Source organism: Zingiber officinale, chromosome 8A, assembly GCF_018446385.1.
Source record: "Zingiber officinale cultivar Zhangliang chromosome 8A, Zo_v1.1, whole genome shotgun sequence".
Classification (NCBI taxonomy): Eukaryota; Viridiplantae; Streptophyta; class Magnoliopsida; order Zingiberales; family Zingiberaceae; genus Zingiber; species Zingiber officinale.
This window is the reverse complement of record NC_056000.1, coordinates 117,673,460-117,692,511: the sequence shown is the minus strand read 5'-3', so window position 1 is coordinate 117,692,511 and position 19,052 is coordinate 117,673,460. Positions and strand designations below refer to the sequence as shown.

Sequence of the window (19,052 nt, the reverse complement as noted above, 5' to 3'; positions counted from 1 at the left end):
TTATTTTTCTTTAAGGGTAAAAAAGTAAATTTTAGTTTATTCCGATAGAAAATATTCAACTAACAAAATATTATTTTTAAGAGTGATATGCATGCTCATACCCATCCCTAGAGACGGCCTAGGAGTTGTCAAGGTGGGGTCAGTGCATAGGGCCCCACATCTGGCGAGGCCCTTTTTAAATTATATATATATATATATATAGTAAAAGCTAATAAATTAAAAGATGTAATTATAAATTTTAAAATATTATGAATTTTTTTTATAAAGGTGTCCCTAAAAAAGAGAAAAATTTATAAAAGAGTAGACGAGCCTTTTCTTATTTCTATTTCCCTAAGCCCTAATATTTTAGAATCTACTTTTGTTTACCCTCAAACTCTTCGCCCACACCGATAGCCATCATCTAACGTCACCGTTGTCACATCAACGCATCGCCGTCCTCGCTCATTGATACTCTATAGTAGTGCATGCATGTAAACCCTTCAATTTAAATATTTTTTTTACTTAAATTAAAAATATTTTTTTTATACCAAATCCTTTAAAATGATCTTACCTATTCTAATACTATAATTTTTATTTTAATTCTTATGCCAATTCCTATTCTTATTATCCAAGAATAATCAAACGCTACCTAACACTCAATATACCTCAGTTATCGCCCACCGACAAGTGAGCCGAGAAATTACTACCACCGGGAGCAACGTCCCCACCTACCCTAATCCTCCCACTGAATGACAACTCGAAAAAAACGGCAGCAGTGTCGAATCTTCGAGCCTCGTTCCGGACCGTCCGTCTTCCGCGATCTGCGCGTCGCGCGTGCCGTGGCCCACTCCATCATTGACGTGTCGCGCTCCCATAAGCCATCACAGTTTTCCCACCATGCCCACGCGTACTGCGGATTGGAGATTTCCTGCCGCGGTGAACACGATACACGGAACGCACCCACAAGGCTGAGCCGAACGGCATTCCTGTTTCGCGTTTCGCTCCTCGGTCAAATTTCCGCCGCCCCGGCGGGCCCCGGCCGAGTGACGGGACTTTATTTCCCAAATTCACCGCGCTCGTATAACTTCTCCCTTCGTCGATGCAGATTTACCGTAACGCCCTCGTGGCCGACAATTCCTCTCACGGCATCCGCTGCAACCTCGGAAACAGGCGAATTGGCAAAACAGTCCAATCACTGCTCGACGCGTTTGCATCCTTGCCATCTCCGCCGTCCGAGAGTTCTTCCACGTGGCCACTTGCCGGTTGCCATGGCGCAGCTCGGCGGGATCAACGATCGATCTTCCGAGGTCCTTCCTTGCAATTTGGGAATTTGAGGAGGCCAATTACGGAATTTAAATATAATAATAAAAAATTATTTCGAATTAAAGCATATTCGACGGTAAATACGAAAAGGAAAAATAAATAAATAAATAAAATTACACAGAAAGGGGGCACAAAAGGGCAAAGGGAAACGCGTTTCCCTGTTCATCGTCGTCTCTGTCCGAGAGAGAGGGCGCCGAAATAAAGGAGAGCAAAAAAGAGAGAGAGATCTCGGTCGGAATCGATCTTTTTGGACTCCCTGTCCGATCTCCTCCCTCGCAATCCGGCTGACTCGTGCCGTCCCCCACCGTACCTCGAGCTTCCAGAGTTCTCGCCGTCGTCCCGATGGAGGTGAACCAGTACAGCCTTACCGTCGGAGGCCCTCGCGCTGATCCCGACACGGGTTTGGAAGGTAGTGGGGGAGAAGAGCTCGAAAGTTCCAACTTTGTTCTTTATGATTTCTACGATCGATTTCTATTGAATGTGGAGCCGTGTCGGTGGCGGTTCAGTTAGGGTTATGGTACGGAATGTACGACGGGTGAGAAAATTAGCTGCTTGACGGTGTTGCTTTTATTAATGATTTGTAGAATCCATGTGGAGGTTGGGATTGAGCGGGGTAAATTTGCCGTACCCGGAGAGACCTGGTGAGCCGGACTGCTCCTACTACATGCGAACTGGATCGTGCAGCTATGGACCGAGGTGCCGTTTCAATCACCCGCGCGATCGTGGAACCGTAAGGAATTTCGACAACTTTGTTTGTGCTTTGTATGTATTTGTCTTTATCTCTTTTCGCCTTGCTATTCAATGTCTGGTTCTGATTGGACGATGTGGTGTAGCCAATCTAAGGCGACCCAAGTTTATATTTTTAAGACTGCATCTTTTGATTTTCCTAAATGAGAAATCCATGTGTGTTTTTTGGATTCACCAGCATCTGGCTTTTGTCATGTTGAATTTAATATCTGGATACTGTCTTTAGTTAATTGGTGCTGGAGCTGAAGGGATTGGATCGATGGAGTATCTTGAGCGAGTGGATCAGCCTGTTTGTGAGGTACAACGCATACCTATTTAAGTATTTTGTTGAACCAGGCTGGGCTCCTGAATTGGCAAAACAACTATATAAATGCAAGCATTTTACATCTGGATAGTTGGGTTATGTAGTTATTTTCTTAACTATTTCGCAACCCATTGCTTTTGTAGTACTATATGAAAACTGGAACTTGCAAATTTGGTGCTGCCTGTAAGTATTACCATCCCAGGCAAGGTGGTTTCGTCCAGCCGATGTTGTTAAATGACTATGGATACCCTTTGCGACCTGTATGGATTTCTTCACGTCACTTCATATTTGTTCTATTAGTTCAACAATTACTTCTCACCACTCTCATATTTGAATTACACTCATTCTCGGTGTTTTTGTCCAATAATAAAAATGCAGGGAGAGAAAGAATGCTCCTACTACCTGAAGACTGGCCAATGCAAGTTTGGTTCGAATTGTAAATTCCATCACCCGCAACATCCTGGGACCTCAGTGCTCTCATCCGCACCAGCATTTTATACGCCGATGCCAACTCCACCTGTTCCCTTGCCTCACCAATATACACCTATGGCTAATTGGCAAGTTGCTAGGCCTCCAGTTGTTCCAGGTTCATATATGCCAGGTCCTTATGCTCCTATGATGCTCTCTCCTGGAGTTGTTCCAGTTCAGAATTGGAGTCCTTATCTGGTCTGTGCATGGTTTGTCATTTCTAAATGTTTTGATAGAATAAAGTTGGCGTGGTCCATATTTATTCATTTTTTTTGTTATTATATATGTGGTAGGTTCCTATGAGTCCTGCAGTTTCTCATGGAAATCAACGGCCGATTCAAGTTGGACAAGAATATGGGTTGGCCAACCAGGCAACTCCTACCATGCCTGCTTACCATGTGTCTCATTTGCCAGTATCTACTTCAGTTCATAGAGATAATCAGTTTCCAGAGAGATCTGGCCAACCTGAGTGCCAGTTCTACATGAGAACAGGGGACTGTAAATTTGGATCCACGTGTAAATATCATCATCCTCCAGATTGGGGCATGCCAAGGAGAAATTGTGTGCTTAGTCCTTTAGGCTTCCCTCTTCGTGCGGTAGGTATTCTCTGTTGATTCATATCCTAAGCAGAAAGGTGTCTGATTCCATATGCCATTTTAGGTTTCTATAACCTTGGATGCATAGTAACCTTTTTCTTTCCTTTTTTTTTAATCCATTTAATATTGCTTGTCTAAAGAAATTTACTCCAATAACGTGCCAAATATCATTGCACCAAACTTCATACCTTGCTTTGCATAAACACCTGTGTAAGTCATCGATTAGAGACAGATATAAGGATTGACTACATTTTATCTTTCAAAGCTCTCCTTTTGTTTGAAGTACATTCACTATCTAGTAATTGCCTTTTTCTATTTCTGCTTGCAACTGTAGCTTTACATCCTTAACCTGATCAAGAGAGTTTTTTTCTTTCTGCTACATTCCTACTTTGGATACCATCTAGACTTTATTTCATTGGTATAATAATCATTTTCAAATGGTTTAAGAAGCTTTAGCACAAAACGATAGCAGCAATTGGTATGTAATCTGCTGTTCATCCCCAGCTATATGAATAGTGAACTAGAAACTTAGAAATTGACCCCCTTTTATTGTTTTGTCACCTATACCCCGAACTTATTGAATTCCACTTTAGCACAATTTATATTTCAGTATTTATTTGTAATAGTATATGCCAAATGTTTTAATATTACTAGATCCAAAACGGTTAAGAATACAAATGTATTATCTAAGAAATGGATCTTTTGTAATGGTTAAATTTATCAAATGTTTTAATATTATTAGGTCTAGAATGGTTAAGAATACAAATACTTGTGTAGGCAAGACCTTTTGGTAATAGTTAACTTTTTTGGATCATAGTTGCCTAATCAAACCTATATCTATATATTGAAACCTATATGCAATCTCTTGTCCTTCTATATTGGTGCCGACTGAGCATTTGAGTATCTAAATGAATGAAAATTATTACTGCAATGTGTATTTATGGATTTTAATTGTTTATCAAAATCCAAAAATTACTATATAGTGTTGTCGTATCTGCTTGAATCAAATCGTTAACATAGTAACTTGCTTCATTAACATAGTGATCATCCTCTGTAATTTTTACAATGGTTCACTATTATCATACCTTTCCAATTCCTACTACTAAATTATGAAGGCTAATTGTGCATATAACTATTTTAATTAGAATCAAGTAAAAAAGAAATATTGACAATTAATACAACAAAGTAACCTTAACAAACACCAAAAATCAAAGAAACATTTGGCTTCCTATTTTTAATGATTAGTCTAATTCTTCATAATGACGGTTATTGCAATTAAGTAACTAAAAAAATAAGATATTTCTTTTTCTTTCATTAAAAAACCCTTACTTCTTGAACCCCTTTTTACTATAGATAATTGATGTAGAAAGAAAGTTTAAGTGGCTAATATAAGTGCAACATGTGAATGAATTTGAAAAATCAAACAGATTTTTATGTTTTTTCATTCAGTAAATTAACATGCTTCATTGAAAAAACAATATTAGAAGGTAAGGGGTAAAGATTCTGAGGTAGAACTTTTGATAGATTTGTGCAATTAGTTATTAATTTATTAATTAAATAAACAATCAAATTGAAGTTTATCAAATTAAAATTATAGATTGTTTTAATAGTTGCACAATGCATGGGATGGGCCATCCATCAACTTGTTTATGATAGTATCAGAATAGAAGAATACTATCAAATACATTCCCTATCAAAGTCAGTCCATATGTTAGGCTTGAAGTGGCTAATCCACTCTAGTTCATCTGGCCACACATTGACATGCACGACTTACTTTTACTAATTGGACAATAAGATTCATATAATTGGCCTATATAGTCACGACAAAGATGGGTTGACAGTGATGATAATTCGATACCATCTGTTAAATTTCATTTTAATGCATGCTCTCACGTTCTTCTTGGATGCTGCAATTTGCTTATAGTACTTTCCTTCTATTCATTTTGGTTTCCTGATGCTCTTGCAAGTCTAATCAAATTCTTGTTATAGGGCGTTCAAATTTGCAGTTTCTATGCTCAAAATGGAATTTGCAAGTTTGGGAAAACATGCAAATTTGATCATCCGATGGGAAGTCTTAGCTATAGTCCTTCTGCATCTTCACTTTCTGACATGCCAGTTGCTCCATATCCCATCGGCATGTCGGTTGCAACTTTGGTGCCATCCTTATCATCCTCAGAACTGCAATTCCTTTCCAGCAAGGAGTCTTTCTCTATGAGAATGTCATCCAGTAACACATTCAGTGATTCCGTTGGTTCTATACATACAAACAGGAGTTTCCCTTCCCCCGCACCTGGTCAACCTCATCACTCCACATCGAGTAGCAGCATCGTCATTGCTCATGATAGTGAAATATCAAGCTCAAGCTGAGAAATTCAGTGTGCCACTTTAGTTATTGACTAAATCTCCAACTTCAACTCGCTGTTCATTGATCCATGCAAACAGGGAGGCACAACAGGCTCTCCCCTAATCGGGTATCTGGCCATTTTACCTTTGATCGTCTGGTTTCTTCACTAACCAAACTCTTCATGAAATAAGCTGTGGCCGACTCAAAGATGGAATAGCGAAATTCCAAGTCTTACAATTTTGTTTTTCATATATACCTCTTAAAAAGATCAAGTCTGGCATGATATTGCCTGCTATTTTCTACAAAAATTGATCTTTCTCACATGAAAAGTACTGCCTGTTTCATGGCTCAGATTTCCCACATTACTCCAAAATGTTATTAGCTTCAAGATTTTTCAGGTTGAAGTTATTTCCGAAGCAGGTGGCCAGTTGACCTTCTAAACTTGTATTTTGCAGTAGTATTCTGAGCATCACTACTCTTGGACTCATGTAAATTTGATATCCAAATTATGTGCGAGCACACACTTATCTCTTGTAAATTGGTCTTCTGATCTAGGAAAAAGTGAGTACTTTCTACCTGTTTACAGTGTCGCTAAAGTTTCATGTTCTCGTCTGTGTTCGATTTGCATTGATTTAAACAGTAGGCCGTTGAAGGTTGAACCCTTATTGTTCTTTATTGCTGGGGACTGCTACACTGCTTCCCCTCTTTTTCAGATAATAAACACGGGCTGTTCGGGTGATTTTGAAAGTCATCTATATTATCATAAATAAATATCAGGCGGGATCTTTGGTTTGTAAATTACGAACTAGAAGATAATCCATTTTCTTTGATTGATTAATTTTAATAGATCCTATCTATTAAACGGATAAGGTTTATCAAAATCAATCAATCCATACGGTGGATAATCTTTTTATCCATAAATCCCTAAAATTAAACAGAATTGCCTTTGTGTATATAAATTATAAAGAAGTCCCACTATTTGAAACATTCGAATCAGGTGTTATGCAAACCAATTGAATTGAAAATTTTAACATTTGAGTTTAAGCACGAAAAATCTATAAGATATTTAATTTCGATTCAAAGTTTAAAAATATAAATAATTTTGATTCAAAGTAGAATCAAACTATAATTTAAACTTAAATTCAATTAGAATTATTTGAATCTATTTAAATTAAAATTATGTAAAAATATGAATAATAAAAAAAAATATTATAAATTTGACTTCGATAAATTATCAAAGATGTACAAATTCGAATCAAATTTAATAATTTAAAATACGAATCGAATATTTTTCGAATAACTCGAATCACAACAAATAGATTTAATTCATTTGCAACCCTAAGAGAGTGCTTGGTTGGATCGAATGAGTCCCCTTGGATGGGTTTAATGACTAGCGCATGGAGTGTTGCCACCATGAGGTCTGGGGTTCGAATCTCGGCAAAACCGAGGTAAATGTCTCCCTTATGTGCTAGTCACTATTCCAAAGGCTAGTAACCGCGGTGATTTACCTCATCCGTGTTGGTCCTGAGATGGATTGACAGGGATGCTGGGGGCAAGCGTATTCGCCTGTTTGCCACCTTGGTTGGATGGAATGGAAGTGAGGAATGAGAATAGGATTGAAAGTTAGTGTTTGATTTGGGGTATTGATGGTGGATCACACAGATTCAAACCCCCAAATTTGAGATTGGACCATTATCAAGTAAAATGGAGAGAATGAGAATCAGATTAAAACTCCCTATTCCCATTCTTGAATCTCATTCCTATTCTCATTTCCTTCCGTAAATCAAGCAACACCTAAGTTCTGTATCAGTTGTGCTGAAGTATCTTTTTTTTTTACCATTACATTGTTTAACCAACTAATTCAGCAAGTCATTTGAAAAAAAATCAAGATTGAACCCAAATTCACCTACATAAGACGAGTCACTCTCAAACTTGAGTATTCTCTACCAAGTATGTGAAACAAAGAAGAAAAAAAAATCGGCAATTTACCAAAAGACGTACTAGGTTTAATGTATTTACCAAAAGGCGTATTACCGTTTGGTATTTACCAAAAGGCAGAGTTTACCAAAATCAATTCCCAGATTACCCATCTGGCTAACCTGGCAACCGCCTTTTTCAAACACATTTTTCCAAGCATCCAAGCCGAAATTAGAATTGAAAAATAATTTGTGGTTCGGATACACGTCTTCTCACCGTCTCTCTCCCTCCATCCCTCTGTGTGGTGTTATAAACTTGAAAGAAAAAAGAAATATGAACCCTGCACTTGCCATTACTGCTCGTGGTGGTTGGCGGGATTGCAATAGACCAGTTAGGTTTATGGCATAATTGCGTAAGAGTTGCTAGAGGAGACCAAGGACAAATTAAGTTAAGAACGTCAGCCGAGAAGGACAAACTTCTTGCAAGAGGGAAATTAGTAGAAGCACACATTTAAAGATTTAGACATGTATATATTGATTTTTTTACTGGAAATTAGGGTAGTGAAGGTAAATAAAAATTACACTATTGGTGGGAAGGGTGGCAGCAAAAAGTGTTTTTATGGTTAATTTTGGTTGTGTGGGGAATAATATTCAACACCTGAATTATAATGTAATAGAAGACTTAATCGATTTAAGTCATGTTAGTTTTTGACGTTGATAGTTAAGTTTGGCTAAAAATTGTTTATTTATGGTTTAGGGTTTAGTCAGTGGTGGTCATAGTTTACAAGATGTATCTGCTTCAAAAGGGGCCTGATATCTATGATATCAAGCCCAACGTGGGCCTGATATCGATAACGTGTTATGTGGTTAAAACTTTGCTTTTACATCAGACCCTTCCTAGTTTGAGCAAAATTACAATTTAACTACAAAAATAGATTATGTAGTTGCAAATTTACTAAAATAGTTTGTAATTTATTTATCAGGGATGATCATATAACTGACGAAATTCTATCTGAGATATGGAAAACTCTTGATGCAAATTCTAGCATTGGACATGCAGATAATGTAGGAGAAGTATCCAGAACAAATATTCTATCATCTTCACAGTATAGTTGTGTGCATAACACAAATAGAAATACAAGCAGTAATTTCACATTTGATTTAAATGAAGAAGCTAGTATTCAAGAAGATGAGGTTCTGAACCCGTGTGCAACACTTGTTGATTACTATGAGCCTAGTTGGAGTGAGGAGGAAGGGTATTATAACCGAAATGGAGAGGAAATGCAATGCAATACAGATGTACAAGAATTCTTTGCTGATGATATGCAGATTGAACAATATGAAATATCTCAAGAGTAGTATAGTGACTTAGAGGAGGAGTTCCCAATAGTTGATGATCCATATATTCTAAATTCTCGATTGCTCCAAAGGTCAATTGAAGAGGCAACATATCAGCATGAATTTTTTGTAGGACATATATTTCCGTCTCGACAAGAGTTCAAGAATGAACTTGTGAAGCATGCCATGGTTAAACATATGAGATATAACCCAGTTGACACTCGGAAAAATAAAGTAAAAGTTGTCTGCTTCAATCAACCGTGTAAGTGGAGAGTAGTTGCCAGGGGGGATGTCGAGTTCATTGTTACGAAATATATAAAGGAACACCAATGTGGCACCATTAGGGAAAGTGCTGATCATCAAGCATGCTCTTCATCCTTTGTAGTTTCTTTTGTTGAAGAGCAATTTCTTGCTAATGAACAATACAAGCCAAGTATGATTATAGCAGATATAAAAGCCAGGTTCGGAGTGACCATATCCTACAGAAAAGCTTACATAGCTCGAGAGAAAGCGATGAAGAAAGTTGTTGGAGATTATGATCAAGCATATAGAGATCTTCCACTATATCTGCGTGAGTTAAGAGTCAGGGATCCTGAAACCTATGTGGCACTACACAGGAATGGGGATAATAAGTTCCAACGCTGTTTTTGGGGTTTTGGAGCTTGTAGAAGAGTATTCAAGTCTTATCTGCATAAATTAATTGGAATTGATGCCACACACCTAAGAGGCAAATATCCGGGTGTGTTGTTGATGGCTACATCAATAGATGCTAATGACAATATCCTCCCAGTAGCCTTTGGAATCGCTGAAGTTGAATGTGGGTCTACATGGGAGTGGTTTCTGGATCATACGAAGAGATTCTTTAATGTTGATCCAAAGTCAATGAGTATAGTATCAGATAGACATCGTGGCATTATAGCAGCAGTTATGAAAGTCTACCCTACTGGCCATCATGCTTTTTGTTGCCACCACATGTCTTGCAATATGGTAACAGATACTGGCAGTAGGTCAGGTTTAGGGTTGTTTTGGGCAGCTGCTCGAGCAAACACAACACTACAATATGATCTCATAATGCAGTCCATGCTTGAAAAACATCCAGATGCTCATAAGTGGCTTCAGAACATTGACCCTAAAAGATGGGCTAATGCACACTTTAGTGGTAGAAGGTACACAATGCTAACCACCAATTGTGTAGAGAGTTTAAATGCTTTGTTCAAGGAGACGCGTGAACTTCCGATAAACAGGTTAATTGATAATACCAGAAGAAAGATAGCTCAATGGTTCTTTAACCGTAAGGAGGAAGCGTCGAAATGGTATGTTGCGTTGACACCTCATGCTACCAAAGAAATGCAATCAAGGAGGGAGAAAGATAGACGATATAAAGTCCATCCCTACTCTCAATCCGAAATGGAAGTAGAGACATGGGGTGTTTCATACATTGTTGATTTGGAGAGGAAATATTGTAACTGTGGGGAGTTTCAAATTTCAGGATTGCCTTGCTCACATGCAAATGTCGTCACAATTCACCGGAACATGGATACACTCCCATATTGTGAGCATTATTTTCATTCACATAATTGGAAAACGACATACATGGATCGTATTTGCCCCTATCGAAGCAAGAAATTTTGGCCTAGGGGAGTCAACAATATTATAGTGCTATGTCCCCGTAGCCTTGTGCAGCCTGGTAGGCGAAAGAAGGCAAGGATCTAGTCCAAACATAATGGGAATGTAAAAATCAAATGCAGCAGGTGCAAACAACTGGGCCATAATCGGAGGACCTGTAGAATGCCGCCAGCCCCTGGTTCTTGACTGAATTGTAAATTGGAGGAGTTGAGCCATATGTTTTGTATGAAGTACATAAATAGGTTTGTAAGAAAAACAGTTGTTAAAAGTGATGTTTCTGTTATATACGTTTATGGAGTATTTAGTTTGTGTTACAGTGTTATGGTAGGTATGAGAAGTGTAAACCATCACCTGCAAGGCAGAAATAATACTTTACACCATATCTCCATTGTGTCAAATAAAAATGCGATACATTTCAATTCAGCAGGAAGGGGTTCGTAATTTCAAGGTCACGTAAATATGTAGTGAAATATAGATGTGTTAAAACTCGTACAAAGGGATTGTAGTAATCCTTGCAAAATAAGATAGGACAGCAGTTCTCGGTCATTGAAATGGGGTATAAATATGTTTTGACACCAGATATACCATCTTCCCAGGTAGACCTTCACAGGGGACTTGATTTCATGTAAATCTAAGTAGGGGAGGGGCATCAGTGGGTTTTGGTCAAAACCCACTGATGGACCTAGACACCTCTGATTGGACTCATTTCAGCTCTAGTGGTATTATGGAGTTGCAAGGACTCCAAATCTGCTGGCAAATCATTATTTAAATATCTATAGGTGCTGGGAAAAAATAATATAAAATCAACCTTTGTTGGGCCTGATATGAGTGGATATCAGGCCCAACGTGGGCCTGATATGAGTATCATTTAATAAAGCATTATTCTATCTCCCCCTAATATAAACTCCAAACATTCTAACAGGGGCCTGATCAAAAAAATAAAATAAGATCAATTTTAAAAGTCACCTTCCATAGGGTAGAAAAGAAAAGCTGTGCACTAATCCATGGTGTATAAATTATGTTTGACACCATATATACCATCTCCCCACCAAGACCTTCACAGGGGACTTGATTTCATGTAAATCCAAGTAGGGGAGGGTCATCAGTGGGTTTTGGTCAAAACCCACTAATTGACCTAGACACCTCTGATTGGACCCATTTCAGTTCTAGTGGTATTCTGGAGTTGCAAGGATTTCAAATCTGGTGGGAAATCATTATTTAAATATCTATAGGTGCTGGAAAAAAATTAAAATACAATCAGCCTCCGTTGGGCCTGATATGCTTGGATATCAGGCCCAACGTGGGCCCGATATGAGACCATATCAGGCCCAAAGTGGCCTTGGTATGGTATCCTTTCATATAAATTTATACTATCTCCCCCTTTCTATAAACTCAAAATGTGCTACCATGCTCCTTATGAAAAAATAAAAAATAAAATAAAATTAGAAGGTGCTACCATAGGGTTTAAGTCTATAGCATGACCATAAGTGGAATAAGTGACAACTGGCATGGAGCCATACTTCCTAATCCATGGTGTATAAATTATGTTTGACACCATATATACCATCTCCCTGCCAAGACTTGCACAGGGGACTTGATTTTATGTAAATCCAAGTAGGGGAGAGCCATCAGTGGGTTTTGGTCAAAACCCACTGATGGACCTAGACACCTCTGATTGGACCCATTTCAGCTCTAGTGGTATTCTGGAGTTTCAAGGACTCCAAATCTGCTGGCAAATCATTATTTAAATATCTATAGGTGCTGGGAAAAAAATTAAAATACAATCAGTCTCCGTTGGGCCTGATATGAGTGCATATCAGGTCCAACGTTGGGAGAGTGTGCGCTTTTGCAGATTGAAACTTGGGCCTGATATCCCATTATTTTATTTTAAATTTAATCGACTCGATTTATGTGTAAGATTATTTATTATTATTTTGAAATAATACTCTTTAATATCAGGCCCCACGTTGGGCCTGATATGCACTCATATCAGGCCCATGTTGGGCCTGATATCCAAGCATATCAGGCTCAACAGAGGCTGATTGTATTTTAATTTTTTCCCAGTACCTATAGATATTTAAATAATGATTTGCCACCAGATTTGGAGTCCTTGCAACTCCAGAATACCACTAGAGCTGAAATGGGTCCAATCAGAGGTGTCTAGGTCCATCAGTGGGTTTTGACCAAAACCCACTGATGGCCCTCCCCTACTTGGATTTACATGAAATCAAGTCCCTTGTGAAGGTATTGGTGGGGAGATGGTATATATAGTGTCAAACATAATTTATACACCATGGATTAGGAAGTATGGCTCCGTGCCAGTTGCCACTTATGGCCATGCTATAGACTTAAACCCAATGGTAGCACCTTCTAATTTTATTTTATTTTTTATTTTTTCATAAGGAGCATGATAGCACATTTTGAGTTTATAGAAAGAGGGAGATAGTATAAATTTATAAGAAAGGATACCATACCAAGACCACTTTGGGCCTGATATGGTCTCATATCAGACCCACGTTGGGCCTGATATCCACTCATATCAGGCCCACGTTGGGCCTGATATCCACTCATATCAGGCCCAATGGAGGCTGATTGTATTTTAATTTTTCCCAGCACCTATAGATATTTAAATAATGATTTGCCAGCAGATTTGGAGTTCTTGCAACTCCAGAATACCACTAGAACTGGAATGGGTCCAATCAGAGGTGTCTAGGTCCATCAGTGGGTTTTGACCAAAACCCACTGATGGCCCTCCCCTACTTGGATTTACATGAAATCAAGTCCCCTGTGAAGGTCTTGGTGGGGAGATGGTATATATGGTGTCAAACATAATTTATACACCATGGATTAGGAAGTATGGCTCCGTGCCAGTTGCCACTTATTCCACTTATGGCCATGCTATAGACTTAAACCCTATGGTAGCACCTTCTAATTTTATTTTATTTTTTATTTTTTCATAAAGAGCATGGTGGTACATTTTGAGTTTATAGAAAGGGGGAGATAGTATAAATTTATAAGAAAGGATACCATACCAAGGCCACTTTGGGCCTGATATGGCCTCATATCAAGCCCACGTTGGGCCTGATATGCACTCATATCAGGCCCACGCTGGGCCTGATATCCACTCATATCAGGCCCACGTTGGGCCTGATATCCAAGCATATCAGGCCCAACAGAGGCTGATTGTATTTTAATTTTTTCCCAGCACCTATAGATATTTAAATAATGATTTCCCACCCGATTTGGAGTCCTTGCAACTCCAGAATACCACTAGAACTGAAATGAGTCCAATCAGAGGTGTCTAGGTCCATCAGTGGGTTTTGACCAAAATCCACTGATGACCCTTCCCTACTTGGATTTACATGAAATCAAGTCTCCTGTGAAGGTCTTGGTGGGGAGATGGTATATATGGTGTTAAACATAATTTATACACCATGGATTAGAAGGTATGGCTCCGTGCCTGTTGGCACGGAACAGTGCACAACTTTTCTTTTCTACCCTATGGAAGGTGACTTTTAAAATTGATCTTATTTTATTTTTTTGATCAGGCCCCTGTTAGATTGTTTGGAGTTTATATTAGGGGAGATAAAATAATGCTTTATTAAATGATACTCATATCAGGCTCACGTTGGGCCTGATATCCAAGCATATCAGGTCTAACGAAGGCTGATTTTATATTATTTTTTCCCAGCACCTATAGATATTTAAATAATCATTTGCCAGCAGATTTGGAGTCCTTGCAACTCCAGAATACCACTATAGCTGAAATGGGTCCAATCAGAGGTGTTAAGGTCCATCAGTGGGTTTTGACCAAAACCCACTGATGACCCTCCCCTACTTGGATCTACTTGAAATCACGTTCTCTGTGAAGTTCTAACTGGGAAGATGGTATATCTGGTGTCAAAACGTATTTATACCCCATTTCTAATAAGGTATTGCTCCGTGGCAGTTGGCACGGAACCTAGTGACGTTATGCTCTTGAAACCGACTGTTGGTCCGAGCCTATTTGATTTTTTAAACAATCCCAACCGTTACCATGTTTTTAATTTTGAGAAGATAGAAATGGTGTGCATTATAACTTATATACATTGTGTTTTTCCACTGATAAGCACCAGCATCGCATTTTGTATATTGTGACTTATATTTGACTAATCACTATGCAATATTATTAATATTCCAGTGACAGTTTATAATCTTCTCATATACTACATACCACCGTATTATACAACAAAGACTACATACAAAGATATTAAACTACCTACACTACGTAATAAGTTCATTTACATTCTATACAAGTTTTTGCCTTACAAGACTGGATATTTAATCCAAAGTTTTAAAATACTTATCTCTCAAAATTGATACCATTACATCAATTCTAATCTTTTTCATGTCTCCTTGTTTGAAGTCCATCTTCATATCATATAGGAGACATCGAATGTATTGCATCACAAAGAAGCCACAGTCAACGCTGTAAAGAACAACAACATTTTTATGGTCAATATTTTTTTATCAATTATTTATATTCACACGTTGTGCTCGATTTACCTTGCTTGTTGTTGTGGACATTCAATTGTGCGAGAGACCCATCTATCAAACGGATAATGTCTTTCCAAGTTTGGATGAATAATAGCAACGTGCTCACGACTATATAATTTAAAATCTGATACCTGAAGATTGAAGAGGAAATTTCCATTTTCCATCAACTAGCATTTATATTAAAATACAAACATACACATTATTATTAGATGCTCACCGCTGCTTCAAATTCATATTTGTATTTACTTCTACTTGCTAGAGAATTGTACTGGTTGAACGTCATTGATTTGGTGTCCACCACCAACAAGTGGAAGTGTGCATTATCACTGCACAAAGGTATAAATATATACCTTACCTCTTCATCTCGTCTATCCGTCTTTATCATGTGTTGGAAGGCAAACTTACTTGATGATTTCATTAATGATTACAAATATGCAAAGTCATACATACATAACCAAATAATAAAAAGAATTCTATTTTTTACTATAATCAAATCAATTCCTTACTGTGAAGAATGTTGAACAATATATTGACTTGTTGTATGTGCTTTCAGACGGGAATGCCCCCCTAAATAGAATTTTACAATACGTGTCGATTACATCCCCTCTTGTCAACATTTCTCCATTCACACCAGATAAAAGGGAATACAAATTTAAACAAAAGGGTGGTTCCTCCCAAACTATATCATTTGTAAACCTACAAAGTAAACAAATCACAGATTATTTTTTACAAATTTATTTTTGATAACCTTAGCTCAACTATGTAATCAGATAAGCATATAATATACTTTACTATTCAACTATTTAATTTACATACTTTATTTCCTCCAAGCCTTTTAACAAGTACGCCACCTCTTCGTCTTGTTTTTTTTCTTGGAAGACTTAAATTGCTTCTTCACATACTATGCATACAAACAAAAAAGGCAATTAGATAATCCATTATATCTAACAAATTACAATGAAATTTGCAGATATCGTCTTACAGCAATTGCTTGTTTCCTCATTTTGTCATATTTGGCAAACATATCTACATCCTTGCCTGCCTCTTCATCAGATTTGTCTTCCATCAATTGTACAATATTAATTTCTTCTTCCATTTCATCCAAACCAATTTTTCCTTTCCCCTTGCCCACAACAACATATTCTTTGACAACTTTTTTTCCTTCTCCTATACTTGTAACTTTCTCCGCAGGCTCACTTATATGTATATTTCTACGCTGCCTCTTAGGTAAAGTTTTGAGCCACAATGGACTATCAATTGGAGTATCCCTGTAATCATAGCGACTTCTGTCACGTCCTCTCCTACTTCTTGTTGTAACACCTATAGGTTCAATTTGAGGATCGTCTACAGGCTCGCTATATTGAGATTCCATGCCTTTTTTTTCAACTATTTTAAGTAACTCTTTCACCCTCTCCTTCAATTGCATGTTCTCCATTGTTAGCTCTTTAATTATGTTTGCTTGAATAATGCAATTACAACAATCCTTATTAATCTGCCTTCCTCCTACAGTGACTTCAATTTGTGATGCCTCCATTGCATGTGGACTGTCATCAACGCCAGCAAGGTTCTCAACCAATGATCTTTCATCTTGGTTAGGGATTAGGTCAATCACAACCTGTAAGAATATTAAACCACATGTTAAAACAATACTTTTAAACCAAACTATAGTCAAAGTATTCTAAATTTACCTCTTCAGATGAAACTTGGTTAATCAATTCTCTCACCTTACTAATATGTGAAGGAATATTCCTCCACTTATTTATTCCGGCTCCTTTTATATTGTATGGTTTTTGGATTGGAACATACTCCAAAAACCATGCCTGATTCACCATCACAAGGGTTAACTATTTTAAAATTGTTCGCAAAATATTAAAATATTTCACACAAATTATACACTTACTGCCAAAAGACCAGCAAATCCCTTTAGGTAAGGGAGGTTGGTGTTAGCATGTTTTGTCTCAGTTGATGAAAATATGTCCCCAATCTTAGGTAATTGTGGAGCCATAAATTCATGGATTGCTTCAACCCAGTTGAATCTATCAAGATTCTCAAAATCATCTACTATATCTATAAGACTTAACGGGACCTTATATGTACTAGAAGAAAATAAGACACAAACAAATATATACAAAATATAGAATTTGCAAAATAATAAAACATCATCTTCGACTTCAACACGATTGCCATAAAATTTAAGCAACTCCTCAATTCTTGATCTAGTAGCTTCTTTTTTGTTTGAGAAGTAAGTTAGAAAGAGGTCACTGGATGCTTTAGCTGAATTCATCGGAATTGAAGCTCCTCGGTCTGCAATACCAAGCAGCAATGAAACGTCTCCTCTTGTGAAGCAAACCGGAACACTTGACCAAGTTAAATTATTATTAGACTTCTACCAACACATACAAAAGTATTAGGAACACCGTGGACATGATACGATGTCATATCAAGCACTGATACGGCATCGTATCAGGCCCACGTTTAACATAAGATTAAATTTTACCATACAACTACTTTGTAATTAAAATACGAAATTATAAATTGTACCTGAGAATCTAAAGGTTTGACTACTTGAATCCCAATTTTGAAATATATTTACCAAAATCCCACGGATGTGCTGCATATCTTCTATGTCCAAAAAAATACGAAAGGGTGACTGTTTGATCAGCACTATGTGTCGGTCATGTAAAATAACAGAGCCTTCATGCGTTCATTTCTTCGTGGATGGTTGAAAAAAACTTTTAAAGTGATCGAGGATACTTTTCCAATGCAGTTTCTGTCCAACATCAACTGAACCTTATACTTTATAAAAATAAAAAAAATTTAAATCATACTAGTTCAGCTTCTCAATATCACAGAGTTTGTAAAATGATAACCTTTACCGCTAATTGATGTGGAGAGGATGATGATACACCTGATCGACGTCTTTGCGCCATTATGATACTAATTGATTAATGTAAACCCTAGAATCCTTCACTGATGGCTCACGAACACTCCTGATTTTTAATTGAACTGAAATGCTAGATGCCGCTTGAGAAAAACTCGAGGTCACTAAACTAGGGTTTCACAAGACGGAGCTGCACTCGCATGTCACGAAGGAGGGAGGTAGCCTAATGATTGATTTTATTTTTTTTAAATCAAAGTTATTTAAAAATGTGGTTCGGATGCCTGAGAAATAATGACTGATCAGAGAAGTTGACGGGAGGATTATATTCGGTAATACACATCAGTTACCTGCGCCTTTTGGTAAATACCAAACGGTAATATGTCTTTTGGTAAATACATTAAACCTAATACGCCTTTTGATAAATTACCGAAAAAAATTTGGTTCAACTATTTAATAGGTCCAAGAATACCTACATAGTTATAATTACATAACACAACAAACTACAGAAAATATGAAATTTACCTTTTAATTTATCTAATTATTTTACTAAACAGTTTAACAGACATTTTATAAGAAAAGAAATTTCTATAATTTTAAGCACCAAAATTCAAAAAAATTTATCTTTACCCAAATATATTGAGGTATAGTTAATGGAAGGTGCTTAGTTTGTGTCAGGAAATAAATTAGACTTCATTATGGAGTCCAATTAAAGACTATACTTCATTAGATTCACTTATTACAAACACAAGTCTACTAACAAACAGTACACATGGAGGCCACCATTCAGCTGTACAATGCTAATAAAACACACCAACCAAAATATTTCAGTCTACAGATAGATATTAATATTTCAATCCATATAATAATATTGTTAGGAGGGATTTAGTTTTGCCATTCTAAACCACCCAAAAACCATCCTTTACGCGAAATAATGCACATTCAGTTTGATGTGAAACAGATACTTCAGAAGAAAAGGAGGTTAAAAAAGAATGAG

General features: G+C 37.3%; 1 protein-coding gene across 1 annotated transcript; it reads left to right on the top strand.

Moving 5' to 3' along the window:
• The first annotated feature begins 1,434 nt into the window (after nucleotides 1–1,434).
• On the top strand, nucleotides 1,435–6,338 carry LOC122010045 (zinc finger CCCH domain-containing protein 6-like). The gene is made up of 7 exons (XM_042566415.1): nucleotides 1,435–1,711; nucleotides 1,887–2,032; nucleotides 2,276–2,347; nucleotides 2,497–2,613; nucleotides 2,732–3,019; nucleotides 3,115–3,417; nucleotides 5,407–6,338. The coding sequence occupies exons 1-7, from the start codon at nucleotides 1,645–1,647 to the stop codon at nucleotides 5,782–5,784; spliced, it is 1,371 nt and encodes a 456-aa protein (XP_042422349.1). The 5' UTR covers nucleotides 1,435–1,644; the 3' UTR covers nucleotides 5,785–6,338.
• The last annotated feature ends 12,714 nt before the right edge of the window (nucleotides 6,339–19,052 follow it).